General features: G+C 41.4%; 1 protein-coding gene across 1 annotated transcript; it reads right to left on the bottom strand.

Moving 5' to 3' along the window:
- Positions 1-1,747: 1,747 nt before the first annotated feature.
- On the bottom strand, positions 1,748-18,657 carry NINJ1 (ninjurin 1). The gene is made up of 4 exons (XM_065749906.1): positions 18,491-18,657; positions 10,293-10,527; positions 6,403-6,564; positions 1,748-4,031 (listed from the first exon to the last, which is right to left on the bottom strand). The coding sequence occupies exons 1-3, from the start codon at positions 18,560-18,562 to the stop codon at positions 6,419-6,421; spliced, it is 453 nt and encodes a 150-aa protein (XP_065605978.1). The 5' UTR covers positions 18,563-18,657; the 3' UTR covers positions 1,748-4,031; positions 6,403-6,418.
- Between the last annotated feature and the right edge of the window lie 7,366 nt (positions 18,658-26,023).

A 26,023-nucleotide genomic window follows, 5' to 3' on the forward strand; every position in this document is an offset into this window, starting at 1 on the left:
GTGGTAATTTATAAGTAATTGCCCTGTGTTGGTTTCTGGAGTACCAGTTATTTCCTGGGTATATTCAAAGGGAAATGCAATGTCTATGGTATCCTTCTGTAACATCATTTCCTGGATGTTTGCAAAACCAGGATAAAGTTGTTGTCTGAAGAACTAAACATTGCTACTTAAGCACTGCTGGATTGTTAATTTATGGGCAATGGAGTGCTGCTGGGACTGTTCTGAGGCTCTTGATGTGCTACTGGCTTCATGTTTCCTGATGGAAGTGTTGGGTTTGTGGTGTTAGCTATGAAAAGATAGACTTGCATTTTAGTGTTATAATTTACCTGTTTAACTTCAAAATCACTGATTTAAAGATGTAAGTGTCCTATAGAAGCGCTTTGGTTTTCTGTACATGAAACCAGAGAGAGCTCCTGTCAGTCTCAGCGCTGCTGACTTGCTATACGTTGCCTCTAACCTGAGGGAGTTTTATTTTCAAGGAGTATTGTTAAGTGTGAAGGTTATCAGGGCTGAGTTATGTGTATGAGTGCCCACCACCAGCTTCTTCTCACCCACTGGCCTGCAGTAAGGAAGCACTTTTCTAGCGAGGCTGTCCTCCTGTGGTTTGACAGATTGCACTGTAGGATGGCCAGCTTTCCGCACTGGATCTTTTCCTTCTTTTTGGAAACACGTTGTAAAATGTTGTAGAACAGTGCGTAAATGGGTACCACGTGTAGTGCTTACTGAATCAGGTACAATTTGCAGTGGCATCAACTCTTGGAAGCTAGCAAATAAGAACAACATGCACAGTTTTCTGGGTTCTGCCGCTCCTCACTGATAACCTTTTTGTAAATATTTGCATGCTTGATTTTTTTAATGCCTCTTACAGCTGCTAACAACAACAAAAAACTTCTAAGTTTTTTTTGTAATGTGCAGTAACTGTCCCTGCACAGGGCAGTGATAGCTGCTGGCACAGGGCTGTGTCCCTTGCATGCACAAACTCCACTCAGCACGTGTGGTGCAGCTTGCAGGAAGATGTGGCAGAAATGGGATTAAGAGTTTGTCTGGATAAATGAAAAGAAGTGGCCAAAACCTCCCGAGCGATGGCCGAGGGAAGCAGTGACCAGGGTTATATTACTAGGTCAGTCTGTTCTGTGGACTATTCAGCTGTCAGCTAGTGACCTGTTTTAGAAGACAAATGCTTACAGGTTACTTCCAGTAAATAACCATTGTCATCCTCTAAAGTAAATACAGCTATGCCAAAAACATGAGCATTGTCAGGTCTTGATGCTGAGGGACTAATGAGAGCAACCAGAACAGCATGTGTAATTCTTATGCTGCCCAGCAGCTTATGAAACAAGTAAATAGATGTCCTGGCATGAACTGTTTCCTGAGAGAGCCAGTGAAGATTCATCTCGCTTTATTATTGATGACCTCTTTTTAAGTGCAATGCTTGCCTACAACCAAGAACTCTGGAGAAGCACAGTAAACCCAAAGAATCATTCAAACTGATGTATTTGTTTGCAGCCCCCAGGAAACATGTACTAGGATTTTAAATAAGTACCTAATCTTAAAAAAATGGTAATCATGTGATTTAATTATTTATACTTGAAGCCAACTTGCAGATGCTTTTGTCTGATAAAAAATACATGACCTCTGAAGGCTTCAGAGACTTAAAACCCAGATTGCATGTCTGAAGAAATGTTGCAAATTTTACTTAAGCACAACAAATCATGAAGTAATAAAACAGCATCCTTTTTAATTTTTTTTAAAAGCAAACGAACAAACAAAAAACCCACAAATGTCTGGTTGCAGGTTGAATACTGTTGATGTCCTGCAGTGATGGACGACCTTTCATGTGTCAGGATTAGAAGAAGAGATCAGGCCTTCTGAAATTGCAATCATCCCTGTTTTGCTGTTGCAGCTGCACCTCTGGCAGCTCAGGGTGACTGAAGGACTTCTTGTGCTAAGCCTGGTTCCAGCAGACTCCAAGTGAGCAGACATCTGCCCCCTTCATGTAGATCTGCTTGTTCAGCACTTGGTGCTCAGCAGTGTGTTTAATGTTAAGTACTTTTCCTTTCCTCCTGTATGCCACCAAAATTGTCTTGGAAGACTCCACTGGAATTAGTAGTTGATGTATCATCATGTGGTAAATGCTTCACACCCCAGAGCTCTGCACACTTATTTTTTCTTTGCTACAGTACAGGTAGCTGGGAAATGGGATAGGAAGCTTTGCTGGTGTGCCTTGTCTTCCTGATGTGTCTGTACTGCAGCCCTATCTGGCTGCTCTCATGTGCTTCAGTGCACATGAGAGAGATTTGTGGCAACCAGCGGTGCAGGAATGAAAAGCTCCATTAAGAACCAGGCCATATCATCACCACATATAAACAGAGCACGCATCAGTTGAGCCTTTGTCTGTATCTGCCTTTAGAGTAGTAAGGACAAACCAGAATATCAGAGCATTTCAGAGCATTAACCAAGTGCCACATTAACATGTTAGGCCACTGTCTACTTCCCAAGATGAAAATACGTTTAAGGCTTCCTGCCCTGCTGTTTGTTTATTCACTGCAATACAGCACTGACACTGCTGCAGCACAAGTATGCATATAAACAGTTCACTGGCTTGTGTTTAAACAAAGAAAACAAAACTGCTCTGGGGTCCTGAGTACCTCATTCAGTACTTGTTCTGAATTACACTTACATTTGTACAGTCCACGTGATTAAAAACACTGTTTGCCAAATACTGGTTAAATATATGTTAAGTTAGAAGCAACAAAAAAAAAATAAAAAAGAATACGGCCTATTTTATTACTAATTAACAGGTTTCTGATTTATTTCCTGTCAATAACTGCTATAGATTAAGTAAATGAAGATACAATACAACAATGGACCTTGGAAGATAATTAATGAGAAATGAGATGAGATACATGAAAGACAAACTTTTATAATATGTGCAAGGTAGCATTTAAAACTTAATTGTAAGGAAATGTATTAGTACAAATCTGCACATACAAGCACATATGACCTACTAAAGCAGGACTTTCTGACTGCAGATGTGATTCTTTGGAAATGTAAAAATTGCCACAATTTTTTTTAACGTACACCATTACTTGCAATAGTGTATTTAGAAACTGTCAGTCCCTGAGCCAGCAGGTAATAACCTGAAAGGTGTATATATACGTATTTAAAGTTATTTTAGCCATGAACTCATAGAAATGGCATAACTGCAGCAATTGCTATCTCAAAGAGGAAACAGCAAGTCACAAGCTTCCTACTAGAACTGCTGGCAGGCTCTCAGCACCAGTTTAGCAGGTGAAGTTTACCCTGTATCCTCTACTTTTCCAGCTGGATGCATAGCATATAGCTATTTTGATGGAATTTCCAAAAGTATGTGTAATGCACAGAAGGTGGAATACTGCAGTAAGTAATGGAGCAATGAGGTTATCCCTGTGTCTGCATACACAGAGCTTTAACTGTGGTCCAGAGATGAAGAAACAGAATGCAGGACTATCTGTGAGGAAAAACTGGCCAAAAGATAGTCTACTGCTTCTAGTTTTGTCATTGCTTTAGTATGAGGCTGGACAGTTACCTGTGAAAACAGCAAGGGAAAACCACTGTGCTATGGACAGCATAGGTGAGTGAAATGAAGGGCAATGTGAGCATGCCAGAACTGGAGGCCTGCAGCTTCTTACCACTGTGGAAATGTTAAGACACTGCAAAAGTAAAAGGCACAGAAATGGGAAGTCCTGAAATGTTTGAAGTCCCATCAGTTGATATTAGCTGTTCATGCCACTTTTCTGAAAAATGATCTACAAATTGAAATGCAAATCCCTGGAAAAAACAATGTCCTTGGGTCAAAAGCAATCTTTCCTTAGATGCCAAGCGATTTAAGTGTTAATGCACTGGAAAGGTCTAGGTACACAGATGCATTGCCTGTTGGAAACCTGAGAAAGCTGCTCTGTGTGTCTGGCTTCTTCAGATTTTTTAACGTGTCCTAGTGTAGCTGGCCCAAGTGCAAATGGCATCTATGGAAGAACAGATGCTTCAGATCTCTGAAATGAGAAACAAAGATACTGATATGTTAGTGGTTCAGGAACTACAGTAAATTACAAACTTACCTTAGAGGGGTGAAATGATTTCTCTTTTCAAATGTGTGCAGTAGAAATGAAGCCAGAAAATCACTGCATATTTCTCTTAGGGCTTTGAGCTTACAGAAGTCCACTGTGAAAAACTCTTATCTTTCAAGTCCCATCAGATGATCATTACAGACAGGTATTTTTAGCAGAAGCAATGTGCACAAATGAGCAGACAACAGATGTAGTGATCCAAAGCAACTAAGTAATTCCAAATCTAACACATCTGAATTAAAAGATGTGAATTCTAGGCACCACATCTAGCCATTTTATTAGGAAACTTCATGTGCAGAAAGCAAGGTGAGATGATACAGTTACTGGGTTTTTTTTTTTTGGATGTAAAATGTAAAATTTGGTCTTGTCTCTCCCCAAGATCACATAAAATACCTATTTCCCCTTATCAAGGCATTGCAAATTTATTAAACCATTTTCAGCTGTAGATACAGATCAAATTTCTCTATGTGAAGAAATACTCTGGCTGTGCAGAGCAATACACAGCCAACTGTATGAGCTATCACCAGCCTCTAGGCACAACTGTTTCGTGATGTCATGCTGACCTTCGATGAGTTACATGGAAACGGACATCTCATTTAAGGTATAGTTTCCTAACTAGTGATCTCATTATCCTAATAATTGGATCACAAGATCCTTTGGGTTGAGAGTATATGGATTACAGAAGGACCCCACAAACCCACTGATGCTCCCATACAACTCAGCTATGTGTGCAGGAGGAAGTGAGAAGGAGATGAAGTCCATAGACAGCTGTGAAATTTTCAGGGGCAAGCACTCTGCACATTTATACAGCTCATGCACAGTAATGTTCATAACCCGGCCTAATGCATAATTAATATGGTACTGAGTTCTGTGATTTATCTTGTGAAGACAGCTAAACTCCAGTCATCTTTCACCCTATTTTTTCTTGAGTTTGTCAGTGTAATTTTGTGGCTAGTGTTTCAGTGCTGTTCTCGTGTGTACTGCTGAAATGGATGACCCAACTATCTCTTCCCAGAGAATCCATCCATATACGGTTAAAATTAAATACATCCTAATATCCACAGAAAAGATGGCCAGGAGTTGCAATGAAACTCTCATTTCAGTCAGAACTGCGCAGGTCTTGGTGAAAGCAAATTCTTCCTCCTAGCTCACCATCCTGCTTAGCATCCCGACACATTCTTGTCTGGTTTTCATTCTTGCTACAGATTTCTGCTGTTGTTGTTCTTCAGACAGTAGGTTTCAATATTTTGTATTTTTTGACTGAGTTCATATATGAAAAGCCAACTGCCTTTAAATCTCTGAAGCGTTAATACCAGCAGGATGTGTTTAGAAAGACTCAGTGTAAGGCCTTGAGCTGCTTTTCCATAGCAGATAGTATCTTGAGAGGACTTCGTCTCAAAAAGACAAGTCACTCAAGCACATGATGTTAGAGGCATGGCCAGAGTACCAAGGCTTGTCCAGAAAATGAAGCAAGTCCTTCAGGAGATCCTCTGAAGGTGATCTTGGAGATCTGTGATATGAGATTTGGAAGACAGAGCCAGAGTGATGCTGGCCCATGCTGATTTAGCAGTCCTGTTTTGAAGGCAGATGTTGGAACATAGTGCAAGCCTGCAGTTTAGGTTTATTTCTTCTCAAATTGTTCATCATATCTATGACACTAGGATGATGCACAGTTTGATTCTCACAATTACTGTATTAATCCTCATATCCATGTGTCAAATAATGTCTGACTTAGGGCTGAATCTCCAATAAACAGAAAACCCAGCAACTTGGGAGAAAAGAAAGATCACGTTATCTGCATAGGAATTGAAGAGCTCCAGTGAGGTCTGTTATTGCATGTTGGATTTATCAGCTCTGGCAGTTCACTGGCCAAAGAATAAGAATTCGGTACGCCTAACGGACTGAATGTCATATATTGCAGAATTTTCCTTACAAAAAAAAGATATTTAGAGGAAACAATGTGTTATTATTTTCTTAATAGACTGAGTCAGCAATGAGGAAAAGGAGTGGTTAAGCCAGAAGGAAGCTCCCGTCACTTCCCATCTGTGACACACACAGTCCCTCACAAAGTCAGGCACTGCCATCAACTTTTGAACTCTGTGTTTACAAATGCAGGGAACTCTTATTGTTATTTCAGTGTAGCTTCTGCTTTTGCAGCAGTCTGAAATCAACTCATTTACCTGTGAAGTCTAGAACCATACAGGGAAGCTCACTGCTGTTTTTCAACTTATGCCACAGTGGGCAGTGCATTCTTGTGTGCTAATCTGCTTTCTGATGGTGCACAGCTCAGACTCACCTTGTACTCGCTGTCTTTACTCTGACTTGGCAGCTGGCTTCTGCACTCCAAAGGCAGTGATGAAGATATTCACAACAACTATAATGAATACTAGTCCAGTTGCAAGGTTGTTGAGGAAATCCAGCTTACCATGTTTTGCGGGGTTGTTAAGGTCATATTTTACTTCAAAGAGAAAGAAGAGAAGAGTTTTAAGTATATGAATATTTCAAAATCCAAAATAAAAGTCTTCATTATTCATGTAGTTAAAGAATTTCTTACAGGGAGCTATTTGCAGCAGTCATACTTAAAAGGGGAGGACAATTTTGCACTGTCAGTAAAAGCACTAAGGAGAAGATCTTTAATCACAAGGCGCCTAATAGCCTCCAGTAATTAGCATCTAATCTCTGTGGATGCACAAAGGCATACACAACATTACTAGGAACCTTCTGAGTTTTTGATCTCTTAAAGTCTGCAACAAGACTAGATTTCAAGCCTAAAAATAATTTCAGTTATGAAGCTTGAAGCCCTGACAGGACGCAATGAAGGTACATTTCCTACAGTTAAATGCTCCAGGCTCTTCCTAGGCAGTCTCTTCTGTCAAGTGCTGGATGTCTTTGTACTGGTGCCCTTTTCTAGCTGCAGAGCATTTCCACTCTCTAATTTTTGCATTGACTCTTTTCAGAATGCTCTATCTGTTAAACAGAGGAAGGTCTCAGAGCAGTGTAGCTGCAGTTCTTGTCACAGAGCACCAGCTGTGTAAATGTTTTTCTTTGCTTCTTGCAGTTCTTTGGGTAAACCCCTAATAGAAGATAGAGAGGACAACACAAGGGGAGATACTATTAATTAACTTAAGATTTGATTCCAAGTTTTGTAAAAACATAAAGCTTAGCTACACTGAACTGATAACACACTTGATAGACTAAAATGTGCTTGTTTAAGGCAAAGAAGACAGCCAAGCCCCCTCACTCTTCATGTGGAAAGCTAATGTTTTTCTGTCTCTGTTCTCCTGTAGGGAAAAGTTTATACCTGACAGGTTCTTTCAGCAACAAAAATACAACTTTGACTTTTTTTCCTCATAGGTACATACGTACACTTGCAAGTCTATTGGGTGAAGTAAACTTTACTTTTAATTTTTAATATCTTGTCCCTGTTAACACTGTGGAACTGAACCACAGAACCAGAGCTCGCTATCTCTGTGAATGGGTTAAGTAAAATGGTGGCAAACACGTCCAGGATGCTGAAATATTCAAAGCCAGATTCCCTTAAAGTCTCTAATTAAGAAATATAATGTTTGGGTCTGAAGGAATTCTGGGCATCTGTTGAAGTCATGTTTGCTGGTGCAGTACAGCTGGGCAGGGTGGTCAGTGCACTGACAGTGTGGGGGAACTACTTGAACAGCTTTAAGCTACTGCACACCTGTGTTGACCTAAAATAACTTAAGCTTGGCAATATTTAAACCTGAAAATGATTTTCTGTGTATTAGTAAGGCTGGAGCTATGTGGAGATTTGCATCCTAATAGTACCATTAAAGAATCCGGTGCTTTCATGTGAATGAAGCAGAATAAATGAAATGGAACATTAATCCTTAAGTATGTAGGAAAGACATTTCAGACAGCTGGCTGGCTTTGAAACTAATAAAGAGGCACTAATGGCCTAGCATGTTTTGTGAGTTAGGAGAAATCATGCCTGAAGGAAAATTGCCACTTTCAGAGCTGTCCCTTTGTCCAAACAAGGACTAAAGAAAACACAGCTTAGTAGTTGAGGTGGGGCTCTAAATTTTGAAGTAGGATTGCAGTAATCCTATCTCTGTTACTACAGTACTTCAAGTGACACTGTGAAAATGATCAGCTGTTCTCTAGGTTTTGCAGTGGGATTAGAATACTACCATTTCATGCCAACTATGCTATTTCAACGCTTTCTTTCCTTTTATTTTAAAATGTTGGCACTACCAAATCACTTTCAGAGACAAGTTTGAACACTTCTCAGAATGAAAATGATTTTCCAGAATAGGTAGTTCTCTTGTAAGCTGCGTATTCATGTGATTGTAGCAGGACACAGAGACTCTTCGGGGGAGTTACAGTCTCAGTGCTGCTTCAGCCTGAGAGGGAATTTCCAACACTTCCTTTTTCATAGAAAAAGACTGTAAGCACCTCCTAGGCTCACAAGTGTCTTGGTGTGTCTTTCTGGAAGAGCTTTTCTTGAATCAGGAAGCTAGAAAAGATCTGTGGGTTGAGCTGGGAGGCTCTAAGAGGAAAAGGGCCTCTTTGGCATTATGTAAAATACTTGTCTTCAGCCCTCTTGGAAGGCCACGCAACTGCAAACTGCTCTGTAGGCTGAAACTACCAAATCTACACTGTGGAAAGCAAGCTATTCCTGCAATGCCTTTATCTTTGTACCTTCGTAATCATTTTCAGTCTTCATTACCTTTCGAGCTCAGCAAAACAGCATGCTCCCCAAAAGTTACCCCAACAGCATACTGTGTGACCTGGGGACTTCGGTGTCCTCAGTGCCCCAGACACATAGCCACTGCTGAGTGCAGAGCCCAGGCTGGGCTCCTGATGCATTTCTCTGTTCATGAAGCAGTCTGCGAGCCACACTGACATCGCAGCACGGCTTTGGAGTTGAGGTATTCTGTATTTTTTTGTTTTTTGCTCATTTTGTCAGAAATTACTGACAAAGAAGCCACTTCGGTAATGCCTGGCAGAAGTGATAAATGAGTCCTCCAGCAGGCTTTTGGGCTGTAAACAACTAACACAACCACCAGGGTGGTGCCTTCAACCAAGATACAGATAAGTGGCTGTTTTTGCTCACTTTTCCTTGACTCTCTCACCATGCTCCCCAGTATTGTGAGCTTACTTTTTCCAGTCCCTTTCTGGAATCTCCTCTGTGCCAGGACTGGGGTTTTGCCCTTGTGCCAACTCTGCTAAGTGCAGAGACAGATGCTCTGTCTCTTTTGTAAGAGTAAAAAAGCTATGTCAGCTGTATCCTCATTTCCTGGAACTTCCTCCTTGAATACAAAGCTGTTCAGTTGTGAAACTGGAACACTGACAGAGCATCAGAATGCCCAAGGAGGCCTCTGTAACTCAGTAAATGCTGTTTGTGAATGCTGGCTGTCACTTTGTAGTATCTGTAGGCTAAGGAAGCTGCTCGGACTGTAGTTTTGATATTATATGTCACAGTTTTGATTCATGTCATGGAATGCTCTTAGGGTAACTTCTTGCTTCTACTTAAGAAAGAAAACCTATATTTCCTCTTAGTTTTAATTTCAGTTTAATGCAGGTTTGAAAAATCAGCAATAAGTACATTTCTGTGATTCCTTTCCTAGAGATTTAAGATGCTTTGAATAATTTCCTAAATTCAAAAACAAGATTTTTTAACATGTCATCAAAGCTTTGATTTGATTGCAGAAATGGAAGTAAGCCAAAGATAATATAAAACACCAGTGTGAAGATGGACAGTCCGATCTTCATTTCTGATCTATATTCACAATATATTCTTATAATATCACAGTATGACTAATAGGGAGTAAGTATATCTTGGTCATAAGATTAAGTAACAAGTCTTGCCAAAAGCAGTATTATGAAACTGGGCAGACTGCATGATTGTATCTGACCCACTAATGTTGATTTATGGTATTTCATCAGGTTCCTTCCTCCTTTAGACACTCTGAAAAGAGGAATATTCATGCTCTTGGCAAATGAATAGGAGGGTGTTAATTGAAACTGAAGATTCCACATAAAGCTGCCCTTATTTCTTTTGTTGCAATATTTCTATGGCCTTAAAGAAAAATTTAATCAATTTTGATGTCAAGGCTTTCAAACAAACTTTTAAAAATAAATGGAGAATCTGCATATTCAGGTTTGTTTCTGTAAGAAAAATACATGTCAGTGGTTCTTGCTATTGTTACGTACCAAGGAATATCAGAAGTACTCCCACCATAACTTGCATTGTGAGCGACAGGCTGATAAGAACAATAAGTGGCATATAGAATGAAAAAGAAGGTCCTTGCTCAATCACAGCTTTTAGCTGCGATGCATTGGCCATCAGCAGTGCAATGTCCAACATGCTCTCTGCAGCGCTCTTCTTGTTTGCATAGTGGTTGATATTCATAGGTCCATTTCTTTGAAACCACTGTGATGGTCTGTACTAAAATCGAGAGAAGAAAAAGGTTATTAATATAGAGAGTCAGAGACAACCCATCAACTGATTTCTGTAGGGATATTGATACAGTAACAGTAGTACAAAGACTCTGTGTCTCTCTCCTTCACCGTTATCACTGCCCTCCATCTGATGACATAACTGTAGTGATTATACTGGACTTGGGCAGATAAATTCTAGAAGGATCATTCTAATCACTTTCTACCATGAGAAAAGTAAGGACTGGAAAATCTGCAATGCTTGCATTGAGAAAAGTTGGGGGGAAGAAAACCCCAACATATTGTTAGAAGTATCTTGCACACAAAGGCATACTTAAAAACACAGATATTTATTACATTCACACTCAGTGGACATCACACATCTACCTAGCTCTTTCATGAGTCATGAGAGTCATTTTGAGGATTTACGTGAGAGCTGGCTGCTCTATGAGCTTTCTTTGACCTCTTTTCTTGCTGTTTCTCACTCTGCCATGCTATGGCCAGGTCCTTACATAGACGATGTTTTTTTCTGTTGAAACACTGTATGACTTGTGGTTGCCAAGCACTGCCCAATTACAAGGGAAGCTTTTTTTTTTCCATTTTCCCATCAGCAGTGGTCTTTAAATTTCCTAGCAAACAAATAGGAAAAGAACAACCTACTGCAGGGCAAAAACAGAGCTGGTTAATCTGGAGGGATGGATGAAATAAATATTTCCTGATTACGATTCAGGTGGCCTAACTTGGAATTTGGCAGTGCGTGTCCAGAGGTTCCTACTTCCCAATGGATTAGATGCAGCTTAGCTAACTAGGCTAGGTGTGGAAGCCTAGCCCTTAGATGAAGGAAGGTGAGGTGTAATGCTTTTCTGCAGTCTCCTAACAGGTTAGGATTTCACTCTCATGGATCTTGTAGACTTTATGAAAATGATATTCAAATATCAGTTTATTCTGGCTGACTGCTTCAAATCTGCTTCTGAGAGATGTTTTTACTGCACAAGTATGTTTGTATTTGCCAGAAAATACTGTGAAGAAAAGTTCTTTTTAAAGAGAAATGCAGAAAACACACTCTGTTCGCTCTCCTGAGCATCTCTAATAACCATTAAATTTTCATCTCTGGAGCCAGGTTTGCCCCTGCCCAGACTTAAAAGCATTTTATTGGAAGGACAGATATGGACACATAAAGCAAAAACATTCCCAGTTTTTCCAGGGCATTCAAATGCCCAACTTGACCTATTTTCACCAGACATGCTGTAACCACAACCACAGTCTAAATATTTTACTGAGAGAAAAATGTCATGGGGCAGCAGCAGACTTCTTTCTGCGGAAGGAATTAAATGGTGTAACCGTAGCTTCATGTGGATGGTTTGTTTACTCTTCTGCTGCTCAGAGAAAAGAATGGCTCTGAAAGTGATACCAGCTTCAGTGAGGAAGAACTGGATACTAGTTTGCTGTTCTCTCTGTTCCACAGCCTAAAAATGAAATCTGTGTGACTCAGGGGTCTGTCCCCTAGCTTTTCACCTTTCTTCTCTCTAACCAGTCTCCTTTTCCCACTCCTGGCCCCACTAAGCTGCACTAGCTTGGGACTTCCTATGGAATCAGCTGAGTGCAATCTCTTTCTTTTCCAGGCCAAATACATGGCTGCAGAGTCAGGGCCCTGCAGTCTGCTAATCCCCTGTTTCTGCATGGCCAACCAGCACAGGGGCTGATGGCATTTGAATTGCTATGGAAGCAAAAGCTGGGTCACCTCTGAACTCTGATAAGCAGAGACTTTAGCAGAAAATTACAAATTTGCACTTCTAGTATACCAATTCAGCTGTTACTAAGAACAAGTCTAACAGAAGGTATTTTATTCTGTGAGGAAGCTTCCTGCCAGCAGAGCTGATAGAGCAGGAGCTGAGTACAGGGAGAGCAGAGGCCCCAGGTCTGTGGCACAGAGAGTGTCCTCAGCCATGCTTCCTGCCAGGAAGGAGGGTGTGCAATCATGGAAGCCCCAGAAATGATAATTTCCCTTTTCTTAAGAAATGGAGCCTCCTCTCTCATGATGGAAAACCATAAAACCTAAGAATGCAAATTAACATGGACTTGGGGAAGGACTTTAAGGCAACTGCCCAAAGGTTCAAAACAGAATCAGGCAGTACTCTGGCAGAAGCTTTTAACAACAGACAATGTGTTGCACAGCAATACATAGTCAGGCGATGAAAGGAGAGCTGCTGCCTTAACCCTGGGTTAATGATAGTCCTGCATGACAGAAATTACATGAGGATGCTGTTATGTGGCTTTGTGGTTTCAGGGAGTTGCCAAATGGCAGTACTGAGCAGCAGTTACCGTGCTATTGTCAGCTGCTGGGACACAGGGAGAGGGAAACCAGTGGAGATTCCCTGTGAGGTGTGCAAGGCACTGCTGTTCCTGCAGGTACAGCGGCAGAAGAACAGCACGTGTGCCATGCAAGGAGAGTCCTGTGACCCATTTTGGTTGCAGTGTAATCACAGTAACTGCCTGGTACAGACAAGCTGATCCCTGTGCTTTGTGTTGGCAAAGGAGTCCAAAGAAAGCTAGTGTGTGTTTGCAGGTGCATGTACAAGAGCTGTGTGCAGCTGCTCTGTCCGTGGGCAGCAGCACTCAGTGCCCATAGGGCAGTCAGCTCCACAACTTGCCTGGAGTGCTGCTGGGGTGATGCCAGGATGCTGCACCACAAACTGATGCTTCCTGCTTCTACAAAAGCAAACCTTGTGTTTACTTCTTCACACTGGCACCGAGTTTTACTGGATACGTCAGCTTACTGACAACTGTGGGTACAGGCTTTGCTTCACTAGTTGTCTTAATGGTACACCCAGAATAACTGAGTCACCCTGAAATACAGAAAGAATTTGTATTTATTTAAAAAAAAGTATTTATTTAAAAAAAATAAACATGGCACTGAGGTAGGTGTCCTTATATGCTAAGTTTGAATCAGCTCTAAGGCACACCTGATGATTTAACAGGAAGGGAACAGTGCTGAAAATGGAAACTCTTGAGCACAAATCATAAAGTATCTTTGTTACATACAGTGATCTGTTATAGTAAGGAGTCCTGCTTCTATTACAGCAGTAATTTGTTTCTTGTGACCAAGTTTATGTGACTGTTTGCTGAACAGGGTGTTTATCAAACACCAGTGACTGCTGAAGTAGTCCAATTATTGTGTTGGATGTCTGACAATGAGGAAGAGCAGGAGCAGTTTGTTGTCTTGTCCAGCCTGTTGTCTGAGCTGCCTAGAATAGTACCACTCATCTGCAGGAGAAGCCAGGTGAAGTTTTTTACATGCCTGTCATCTGGGACTTGTGGAAGAAAAGAACAGTAGTGAAAACTAAGACTATTTTAAAGCTTATTTATGTTTGCTTCTGTCACTGCCCTATGAATGTGGGCAGAAAGAAATAACGTGCATGCAAATCTGAAGATTCATCTCAATTCTTTTGGGATGTACCTGAGTACTTCACTTATCTTCTTAATTTTTTTTTTCCTAGAGGGATTATGTTAAGAAAGCCTTGCAAATGAACGTGTGTGAGACTAATACTGTCTAAACTGATAGGACCTTGACATTTCCAAGCTATGAGCTAGATCTGCTATGAGCATTGATGTTTGTGCGACTGTTCTTGTGAATGAAACTAACAAGTATTTGCAGTAGCACAGGACTGGTTACTGTTTTTTCTTATCTAATAACCTAGAAAACCAGTGCTGCACTTAGCCAGGCAAACATTCAAGAATACAAGAATAACTAGACCCAAAAATTGTAGTGCAAAAGGCAGAGGTTTGGCTTTGATGTGCAATTATCATGGAAGCTGCCTAGCAGCAGCTGGGACTGCAGGACCCAGAGCTCTGTGTGATCTCCATGTTAGGCCTGGTGTCCTATCTGCATTCTTGAAACGTACAAATTCTGATTTTAGTGTGAGTGCAGGCATTCATGGTGTTTTAATCTTAAATCATTTTGCTGATTAAACATGGGGTGCCCGTGGTTTTGTTCAGAATGACTGCATGAAAGGCACTGATTATTGCTGATATATTCAGGACAAAGTTTCTGACTAGTGACACCTGCCTTTGAGTACATTTACTCTGAAACAAGCTTCAAAATCCTTGGCTTGCTCTAATTCTGTATGCAGTTTTCTTCGTACTTTAGGTTAGTGACTCCTGCAATTGTAGGGCAGTTTTTATGCACTTAGAAGCCAAGCAGCCTTGCTTCAAAATGAGATGGGATGAACTTTTGGTCTGGTTGTTGGCAAGTAGAATTGTGGGTTTGTAACATCACAGAGCAAGCTTCCTGAAATCCTTGTGTTTAGGGACAGTCCCCATTTTCAAATGATGGAAAGTTGCTAAGTAATAACAAGGCTGTGCCGACCTCACAGCGAATGGTTCTTTACCGTGTTTTGAAATAGTCTTTCTAACTAAAAATAAGCTGAAAACATCCAGCACAAAATTCCAGTTATATCAAAGAAGGGCCAGACATAAAAGAAGCTACACAGAACTAAAAACACAGCTCCAGAACTTTACACTGATTCTTTCTCAGACTAACCCTGACGCTGTAGAATTGAGCTAGTGACTTCATACAGTTATTTAATAATGCTGACAGAGGTAGAGTTTATGTCCATTTCTGTCACCTACGTAATAGAAACACAGTGGGTCAATGTGTGGACACTGAAATCAGATTTCCCCTCTGTTTCAAATAATTTTCTGATATTGAAAAAATAGGGGAAAATATTCTGCAAAGAGAAAAAATTCTCCCAAGGAAAGTATTTCTAGCTGTGCCAATCGTACGATGGAATGTTAGATCCTGTGTACACCTCCTTGGGAAGATGTGATTTCCTCTCCCCAGCAAAACATTAGACCACTTGTTCAACTTAGCAATGACTCATTAAAAAAATCCCTAAATCTGGTGCTGAATCATCAGTGATGCTTCCTGTAGGAATTCCATTTGGGGGAGATCTGTCTGTTCAAGTACCAACCAAACAGGGCACTGCCTAGCTTGGGAGACACTGCCTCCAGACGTGACTGCAGCAGTGGTTCCAGGCAGTTTAGAAAACATATTAAAAAAGAAACCAAACAAAGCAACGCCTTTGCCTGTGTTAAATTTCCTAGCACTTTTAAAAGTCTATACTAAAGAGCAGCCACATTGTATATGGAAAACAGAAAATGAAAACACAACTGTCAAGAAAAAAAAACCCCAAAAAACCCAACAAAAAACAACCAGCTAACAAGTGGTAGCTGTGTTAATTCCTGAGTTTTAAAAACGCTGCATGAATAGAAGGGAAACGGACAGTCGTGTTAGCTCAGGGCAGAGCACTGTTTTCCTAAAGCTGTGCTGGTTCCAGGATCAAGCCAAAATACTTTTGCTCATTAGATGGCATAAGTAATCAGCACACCTGACGATTTTGTGAAGTTATAAATGAAGCTTGCCTGTAGAGCAATCCAAACAGAAGCTGCTCCTCACCACTGTGCTGTGGGCTGCCTGCATTGTGTTGCCAAGGTGCTGCTTGTTTGTCCTAGCTACTTACTTACAAAGCTAACACCAGCTTGGAAGTACTTGGTGCTGCTTCAGAATGTCTCATTTCATTGCATATGTGGGATAATTATTATAAGTTCCTACACATTTGAAATTTGTTACTTGCACTACAATGCCAAGAAACTGACATGTTCCAAAGTAACTTAGGAATTAATATACAAACTTTTTAGCAAGAATGTGACTATAACAGAAATCCAATATTCCACAGCTATTGTCTTCTACCATCCAATTTCTGTTCACTTTTTTCATAGGCCTTTAGTTATTTCCACTGGCATTTCTTGCCATCATGGAAACCCCAAACTGAGCTAGTTGTCACATTGCAGCAGCTCCTAGGCTGTTTCGATACAAGGCATGAACAACAGAAGCAAACACAGGAGCATGAAAAAACAGTTACTATTGGCATTGAACAGATCCTTTGCACAAAAGGCAAGCATTGCTTCCAAGTGTAATTATTCCCATTAGTGAGTGTAGTGTGTCAAGCCAGCACTAGAAGCTGGGCATGTCTTCCTTCTAAAAGCATGAGAGGTGGTGGAAAAAAAATATCCAAGTTAATGTCAAAGTTAAAATAAATCAAATCTAGAATGAATGTGACCACTTATTCAGAATTGCAGTAAGTTCAACGTAATAAAATTAACATGCTTCTAGCCTACTTTGAAGGTAACTAAGCCATCTTTTGCTTTGAAGGTACCTGCATTTTGTATCAGCTAGCATAAGAAGAATTCACAGAACGGTAGGGGTTGGAAGGGACCTCTAGAGATCTAGTTTAACCCCCTGCCAAAGCAAGCTCACTCAACCAGGTTGCACAGGTAGGCATGGTCCCAGGAGACTCCACAGTGTCTCCAGGCACTAGAGAATGATGTGAAGGAGAATTCACTAACAGAATGATGTGAAAGAGAACGTATTTTGAAGGCAGAGCAGATCTAGGATGGGCAGTAAGCACCTCAGGGCTGCCTGGAGCAGGCATACAAGCAGGTCCAGCTCCAGACACCACAGGTTGAGACCCTGTGGTTGGCCTGTGTAAATTATAAACTTGATCATATTCTTAAAGTATTTAATCCTCAAAACCTGCTTTTTAAGAAATCTTTCCTGTTTCATCTTGTGCATATAATTTTCTAATATATATTTTAGAAAATGAAATCATGTTTGGGAAGTTCTCTGAAGTGTTAAATAGAGTATATGCATAATGCAGCATGAAGTCTCTCTGCTTATCCTTTTACTGGTGCAGCCTTTTTGGGAAAACTATAATGAAGCAATAATTGCATGCAACTGGAGATGAAGCAAAACAGGAAAGTCATAAAAAAAATTCTTAACAGACCAAGACAAAAAAAAATTCCCATTACATGTAGTTGTGATGCAATCACGAATCTCGGTGTTAAAAAAAAATAAATGCAAATTCTGAGAATTCAGGGGCTTAAATGCCAGCAGTTTGAACTGCACATCCCAGCCCTGTTTCTCTTTAGATACTTTCCAGGATTTACTAAAACCAGAATTTTTTTTTCTTTATTTTTTTTTCTGGTCTGTTGTCCATGTTTGTGAGAGCTCCAGGGAGGGAAGGCACAGTCATGCAACCACCTGTGGCCAAACAGCTTCACCAGTGGTGTGGGTAGTGGTTTGGTGCAGCTGTTTCCGTGTGACAGTCCTCGGTGAGAACGAGAGAGGCTTTTCAGAGTTTGGTCCCTTTCAAAAGAACATGAAAGATGCTCTGTTAGCTGCTCGGTGTTTTAGAAAAGCAGTGTGCTTAGAAAACATCCTTTATATGTAAACATAATATGGGATGAAGTGCTTTCCAGTGCACACCTCTAGGCGTGTTTTGACTACGTGAAGCAGTGAAAAGCTGTGCTTTCTCTTGTTTGTATGTGGATTACTGCATGGAAATAGGCACATGCAGCCCCTCCCAGGCAGAAATCGTAGAAGCGTAGAATGGCTTAGGTTGGAAGGGACCTCACAGACCATCCAGCCCCAATCCCTGCCGTGGGCTGGCTTTCCCCCACCAGCTCAGGCTGCCCAGGGCCCATCCTGCCCGGTCTCGGGCACCACCAGGGATGGGGCAGCCTGTGTTAGTGTTCCACCGCCTTCTGAGTGGCAAATTTCCCCCTAGCATCCAACCTCGATCTCCCTGTTAGGGTAAGAGGGAATGGCTTTAAACTATCGAAAAATCCCATCAGAAATCTCACTGTGTACTGAGATTTCTGGTGAGAAGCTGGGTGCTGACCCACGCAGGAGCTCCGCAGCCACCATGCCAGGCCTGAAAAAGATTTTCCAGTCTTTCCCTGGCTTGTCTTTGATCTCAGGCAAAATGGGAGGCGTGCACAGCACGCCACGAAAAGGGGGAGCGCCGGACTGAAGCAACAGCCCCTGGGCTGGCAGCAGCACCCGCAGTGACAGCCCCAGGGCAGTGCGAGCCCCGCAGGAGCCCCGCTCCCCCCAGCCCAGCCCCGCGTCCTACCCGCTCGACGACCGCCGGCTCCGCTCCCTCCGCCCTGCCGTTCAGCTCGTGGGTCTCTCCGTTGGAGTCCATCTCGGCTCCCCGAGCGGAGCAGGAGAGGCCGCGGCGGCTGCTGCCCGCAGCCCCTGGGAACCCCTTTTATATCGGCTCCCCCCTCCGGCCGCGGTTAAGAGAGAAAGTATCCGGCAGCGGAGAGGAGGGAGGGCCCGCACCGCGCATACACCGCCCCGGGGCTGGGCTCGGCCCGGCCGGCTGCGGTGCGCGGCGGTGTGCCGGTAGTGCTAGCGGGAGCCGGGCAGGCCGGAGCTGTGGGCTCGGGCAGGTTCCTGGTGCTGATCATCTGCGCTGAAAACGCTCTCCGGTGGTCCGACTGTTCCAGCGTACCGCGTACCCCTCAGGTTTACGCTTTCGGTGTCGTCTGTGTTACAAAGTGTTCTTCTCATTGGGTTAAGTTCAAACCCTGAATAGTGCTAAAACATGCTTTGCAGAAAACAAACACGTACAGAATGTAAACAAATGCATACTGAATACAAAGTATAGGCCTAGCTCCTGCTAGACCCTGCTCGTGTGAAGAGGTGATGTGGAAGCATTGCTTTCCATTTCTCAATCGTCCATATAGGATTTTTACAAAAGTAACTCCTGTAGAAGGAAGACCTGGCTGCACTGCTTGGTGCCAACTGGTCCTTCTGCAAAAAGAGGTCTGGGTGCTTGGCTTCACAGCAGGCAGATGCTCACTTGGGAGTTGATCCTTATCCTGAGCCCCACACATGGGTACTGAGACCATGCCACAGCTGCAAGGAGCAAGCTGTGCATGTATACGTTTTCTGTCTGAAGATGTATAATGAGGCCTTGGACAGCAGTGTGCCCTGCAATGTGTCTGCTTTAAAATACACATCTAGGGGCCACAGCAAATAAAGTACTGCATACTGTATCACTGCAGTTTTCCTCATGCAATAGATAGGAGTGCTTCTCTAATAGGGCAGTGTTACTGAGAAGGTGGAAGAATGGAACTGTGGTGTCTTAAAATTTTATGATTTTTCTTGTCCTTTGTACTTCCTCCAGTGGAATTCCAACATTCATATTCATGTTAGTGTTGAAGTGCAATGTCTCTCCATTGTTCACTTTTGTTTTTGAGTTTGCATTAATTTTTTAGTTAAAACAGGCGTAACTGTTGACTGAATTCACTTTTGGATTCCATGGGAAAGCATACAGACAACCAGATGCGGGTAATCACAAACTAAGAGCAAGCTAGGCTTCCAATCTTAATGCTAAAGGTCAAATTCAGCAGTTCTCAAAAATGCATAGAATTAATGATTAATTTTCTTCTTAATGATTAATTTTCTTCTTAGAAAATCCCCTTGATGAAACATGCAGTTACAAGTTGCTGTCTTGAATTGGATTTATTGGCCTGGGCTTTCCAAGAAGCCCTCATCCATCTTGATTGCTTTCAGCCCTCTCTGCTTCTTTTTAGAACAGTGGGCTGGAAAACACTTGGAGAGAGAAATAAAGTTTTGTTACTGTAGTTCATAGAAAATGGAAGGAACAACATATGAGCGCATATGTTCTATATGATATACATTAAATGCAGAAGAATGGGTGTAAACTGAAAAAAACCAAACCCATTCCTTACATTGTTTTGAACGAGTGCTGTGTTGAATCTCACCTGCAGTGTTTCTTGTAGATGGGAGCGCAATATTGTTCAGAAGGTGTTATGATTTGTCAGGGTGGGTGCAGTGAGAGGCGACACTGGGGTAGCTTTGAAGCAAACAACACCATATTGTCAGCTCCTATAAAGTTTTTTTTACAGAGTGATTGCTGTGGTATAGTTGCCAAGAAGCCCTGGTTAGAATCCTCTCTGCCTGTAACTGTCCATTGATGTTTTCACAGATACTGAGTATTTCTGATTGTCCCCTTTTCATCTTCTAAAGCCATAGGCAAATATGTTTTGAACATTTCTATTGATAGTTGTAGAAGTTTCATTAATTCTGATGAAAATATTCTGCCGTTAAGCCTAAAGATATATGATCTGTTATCTGCAGGCAACACTTAGGACTGGAAGTTATCTTGGAATGGAGGATATTTGTACTATACTCACATTTGTATTGCACAGCCATGTACAGAAGAGATTTATGTAAATAGGTCCTGTTAGTCCTACAGGAAATGGTCACAACCCTGCTGGAACAGATAAATATCTTAGCCTGACTCTGTGAAATTACCTGTGAGACAGCATTTGTATATGACATGAAATAGTCAGTTCTGCACTGCATCTTTATATTATTGTGCTCATTAGCTCAACGTCAGTTTTAACCATAAATTTGAGCCATAAATTTTCCTTTTATCCAGCCTATGGTTTAGTTCTGCTGAGTTAATGATAACGATAACCATTGCATTTTGCTGTGCTCCGTATAGAAAAATAGTTGCAGACTCAAGCTGGTGGCAGAAGAGTTAATTGGCTGAAGCAATCAGTCTGCAGCTGTGTAATGACAAAACTATGTGGTAGGTCTTTCTTGTTTGTGTGAATTTGAGCATAGTCATTATAAAATGAGAACTCTGCAAGTGTTATCACATGGGTCTGAGTCAGGAATTTTGGTGAGCGCTACACAGAGGTACTGGAGGTGGTGGAGAGGGTCCTTGGGACCACTGTAACAACAGCCATTGGAACCTGGATGGCAGTTTTCAAGAGAGAAAAGATGCGTTATTCTCCATCTTTGCAATTTGGTTGTTGCAGTCTCTATTAGGCTCTTGAGCTATTGATCATGAATATCTTCTTTGGCTTTGTTTTTCTTTCAAAAATACTGTATGTGACAGGCACAAAATGATGCTGGAATACTAATGATACTATCTGAAGAGGATAGTATTTTGTGTTTTCACTAAAATGGCAAGGTTTTGTGGTGGCATTTTAATTTATTTTTTCCCTTAAAGATTAGGCCTTCGTTTTGCCTGAGTGAGCACTATTATGTGGCCCAAGAGACAGAGTGAGGAAGCCCAGAATAAAAGGACATGGTGCTGTCAGATGTCTGTAGTCACTATTAAATCAAGTAAATCTGCAAAGTGGTTCTTCTACACTACAGCACAAGTTTAAGTAAACCAAGTGGCGTTTGGTATAATCTCTCTATGAGAAAAACAGATCAGTTGTTCAACAATGTAAAGGTGTAAGGAGAGTGCTGGTACCAAAGAAAGGAGACAGCCTGAACCAATTGACGTGAATGCTGAGGTTGTGATGTAAAAAGAAAATAGAACCTGACATCAGATAGAACTGCCTCCATTGGCACATCTTGCTTTATTTTACTGGCTTGTAGGTTTACTATGTTCATGAAATTTTATTTCCTTGCTCTGTCAGCTAACCTCAGCAAAAAAGGCTTTCTCTCTTGAAAGACATTTGTTTATTTCTTTTGGGAAGGGGTGGATTTGTGTTGTATCATTGCAACTATTTGGGGCAAAAGCACATTATTTTGTTCTTTATCTTCCCCTTTTGGTTTCCTGTTATTCTTCCAAACACCTGCATTTCCCCACCAAAAATTGCATTATGCTCTCCAAAAACTGGTGTTCTTGACTTAATGTTAAAAGTAAATAATTTATGTAATGCTTAATACATGAAATATGCCCAACTTTCTCCCACAGGCTTACATTAGCTATAAAAAATAGCTTTTTTTTTTGTCTGAACTCTTCTTGGAACATGACTCCTAGAAGGGCTAGGGAAGAGCCTGACTTTTTTGTTTCTTATGGATTACATGCTTAAATATTTTCTTGTGCACCCCTGATCTCATCACCTGCCTGATGTGTTTAAGTGTTTAACTTGCTCTTTTGTGTTTAAGTGAACTGCTCAGGTAGAGGACTTTCCACGATGCTGTCTGTGAATGGCACGCCAGGGTGCAGTGGGGATTTTCTCCATGTAAAGACAAGCTAAAGAACTGTCCCACCTGTTTTTGTAAGAAAAATGAAGTTGAGTGGGTTAAAAAAAAAAAAAAAAAAAAAAAATATATATATATATATATATATATATAAGAAAAACCAGGGAGATTTGCATGGCCTGGCCAGTATCATGCTTTGCAATAGAACTGCAAAATTCCCTGCAAATTGCATTTCTTCTTCTTCTTCTTGTATGTCTTTCATCTAGCTCCAGGAAAGGCAATCTGCTTAAAATAACTTCATCATGTATATGAAAATGGTGATTTTTTTTTTTCTGTTACGGATGGTGCTTGTTTGAATTACTTCTCTGCAGTTAGATGTATTCAGAATGTAACTGATACTGCAAACCAATCTGTAGTTTATTTTGTGTCCAGCAGTCACGATACATAATTTATATCTGAACTTTTCAATAGATAGCTAAGTGGAGTTTACACTTGTGGGTCTAATATTAGCATGACAGAGAGGCTTTTTGTATTGTAGGAAGGTAACTAATTTTCTGCCACTTAAAAGCCAGCAAACAGCTTCTCTCCAATTAAAAACAAAACAAAAAAAAAAAAAACCAAAAAGGAACCAACAACCAGTGATCACTGACCCTCCTGTAAAATAGTGGTAAGGAGATTTATTGAATCCTCCTCTCTCAGGTCCAACAAATAACAGGCAAAATACACTGGAAGTTGCTGAAGTTGTTCCAGAGTAGCTTAAGTTGAAGGAGCCTGCGTGGCAGCCCCCAAGAACCACACGGGTGGTTATGATAATACTGAAGTTTGGAAAGTGATGTGAATATTTTGAATTACTCTGAGAAACCCAGAAAAGCTGAAGAGCAAGGCATATGATGCTAGGTGGTGTCCTTCACATGTAGCCAGCAGGCTCTGGAATTAATTCAGGCTTTTTCGCTTATTCACGTGAAGTTGCTTCTGGACTTAACGCACGAATCCACAGGGAAATTCTGGCCAATGTTATGCAGAAGATGAGATTTAGCAATCACAGTTGTTCATTTTGGATCAAAAATCTGTGAAACTAATGATTTGAAAAAGTTGTTCTACTTGAGCGCCAAGAAAGTCGGCACATCTTAAGTGCTTGAAACAGACTTTTTGGGAAAGAAGTTTTCAAGCAGTGTTGAATTCATGCCAAGAGGAAATGAGTAAGCTCCTACCTCGAAATAGGCAGAGGAATCTACAAAAATGCTTCAGCATGGAAATATGGATGTCTGGAGTCTGTGAAAATGCTCTGACCCATGGGTATGCAACTCAACAATTCTCTTTTGGACTCCCTCTGATACATTTAGGAATGAAAGACAGTTCATTCCCTCAGTGAAGAGCGAATGCTGTCTGTTACATAAACAACTCTTCCGCACTGTAGTGCTGACTTCCTCTGGGCTTGGGGTCCTTCAGGCGCGTTTCTGTGCAGCACATTGTATTCACAGTACAGAAAATAGACTGTACACTCAAGTAAGCATCTTATTTGCTCTATTCTGCTTTGTGCAAACAGATGTGTGCCTGATATAAAGTGCTTTGTGTCATTTGTTTTAGCAGCTAGCACAGCTGTCCTATGGATGCTAGCTAGGCTGTGCCTGGCAGTATGGGTTTGGGGACAAGGAGGTGCTGGTGCCCTTGGCCAGCCATGGCAGGGGGTGGCTGGGGGTGCTGAGCTATTCTGAGGATGGCTCCAGAAGTGGCCAGATCCCATCTGAACAGGTCCAAACTGGTGGCATCATCACATATCAACTGGAACCCCAAGAAATCTGCATGGGGTTAACAGTGCAAGTCAGTCGGTGACTTACAAACTGTATGCAGGCAACTGTGCTCTCCTACCTGACCCAGGAAGCAACAATCTTTGCTTTATAAAAATGACTGACATTCCTTCCTGAGAGTCCTCTGCCTTCAACAGAAACTTCTTATCCTGAAATTCTATTTATAGATTTTATTACATTAAAAAGAGAATTATTTAAAAATGACTCTAATATTTATCTTTGAAAGGTTGGTTTTAACTTTTTCCACCAATATGTGTCAGTGATAGGTCAGAGATGATGCACTTTACAGGACAATGAGTTTAATGAAGAAGAAAGCCTCCTGTATTAGAGAGGGTGGCACGTTATCTATAGACAGGAGTGGAGAGTGCATCTCTTTAAAATGCCAGGTCTTGTACAGGTGTGAATCTGAACTGTACATCCTTATACAGTTTGTCAACAATAGTGCAAATAAGAAAAGAACAACACCATAGGAGTTCTAGCAATGAAGCTTCAATCACTGAAAGGAGTAGTCTGGTTAAATGGAGAGGTCTCTGTATATGAAATTACAGTGGAAAGGCCCCAGGAGGTCCTCTAGAATAATACCTTGCTCAGAGTGGGAGCAGATTTCAAAGCCTCAGTATTGAACAAGCCCTGTTCACACAGCCTTTCCCCACAGGGTGACTGTTCTGGTCTCTTACCACCTTGGTGGCACTGTGCTACCTGTGGTGTAATGATGTCTGTCCTGCTCTGGGAGCAGTTCTCTAAAGGTGCCGAGTGCTCAGGGGTTCATTTCCCACCATCTCTGGCTATGCTCCTATTGTACAGCCTGGCATGGCACTGGCCATTGCTGCCACAGTACATTGCTGGCTCATGCTCTTTAGTGTTCAAGACTTTATAGCTCCTTTGCCATGATGATATTCTGACATATCAATTTACAAACAACAGGTTACATCTCTTTCATGTTATCTTCTTACCAGGTCCATAGGCAAGTTTTTGGAAAGTCAGGAATCAGACACCATACTAACGATTTATTTCTTGTTTCGTTGGAGGAAACTATGAAGTCTGTAAGTAGTTCTGTATCACTTAATGAGATGCCTGCACAATTTGACTGCAATTCTTGTGCCTTTATTGCCAAGTCACAGTTTAAAGTATCAGTAAGAAATTCCACTTCAAATGTACTTTTCTAGGCCAGAAATCATTATGGTGATCCTTTTGCTTGAATGTCACTCAGCACCACTTACTTTGCCCAGTAGCTTGTGGCTGAACCAGAGCACATATTTTAGAAAAGCTGTAAGTCCTTTGCATTGCTTTTAAAACTGACATAAAGGTGCTCAGCAGCTTTGAGATGCGGTAAATGATCAGCCTATAGACAAGGCTGGGCTGAAGCCATAGAATATGACACATAAGCTGATTTTTTTAATCAGCTTATGCTTGAAAGTGCTGAGCACATTCAGCAGAACTTGCAGATGCTTTTATTCCATGTGTGATCTTCATCCACTCCTTCCCCTCTGCAGTTACACTGTTACTGGTGTCTGTGGAAGCACAGCTTGCTGTTGGTATTTTTACAGCACACCATCGGAAATACATTGCTAATGCTTCATTTTTCTCTTCTGGTTCCTATTTCCAGGAACGCAGACACGTGTAAGCCACCAGCAACCTGTTGCCTAACGAAAGCAGCGCCATCTGGCTTCTTGTTTCTTCTACTGACAGTGTCTGATGCTGTATGGAACAATAATTTGCAGTGCGGCCGGTTTCTTAGTGCTGTGTTTTCACTTCATTAGGTGCTTATGCTTGCATAGATTTCCTGCAGTTGGCTTTTCTAGTTTTACTTGTGTGACCTTTATATTCTTATTAAATCTTGATGTTTGCATGAGATGTGCATAATCTTGCCTGAT

The sequence above is a fragment of the Cyrtonyx montezumae genome, unplaced genomic scaffold (genome assembly GCF_038088225.1).
Source record: "Cyrtonyx montezumae isolate F1298 unplaced genomic scaffold, pur_monq_1.0 scaffold_6, whole genome shotgun sequence".
NCBI classification, from domain to species: domain Eukaryota; kingdom Metazoa; phylum Chordata; class Aves; order Galliformes; family Odontophoridae; genus Cyrtonyx; species Cyrtonyx montezumae.

Excerpts from the sequence above, each read along its gene's own strand:
- NINJ1 (XM_065749906.1), bottom strand. The coding sequence starts at position 18,562 with ATGGACTCCAACGGAGAGACCCACGAGCTGAACGGCAGGGCGGAGGGA. Across the intron at positions 10,528-18,490 it reads AGCCGGCGGTCGTCGAGCGG|TACAGACCATCACAGTGGTT; the intron begins GTAGGACGCGGG and ends TCTCGATTTTAG. Across the intron at positions 6,565-10,292 it reads AGTACTTCTGATATTCCTTG|TAAAATATGACCTTAACAAC; the intron begins GTACGTAACAAT and ends TTCTCTTTGAAG.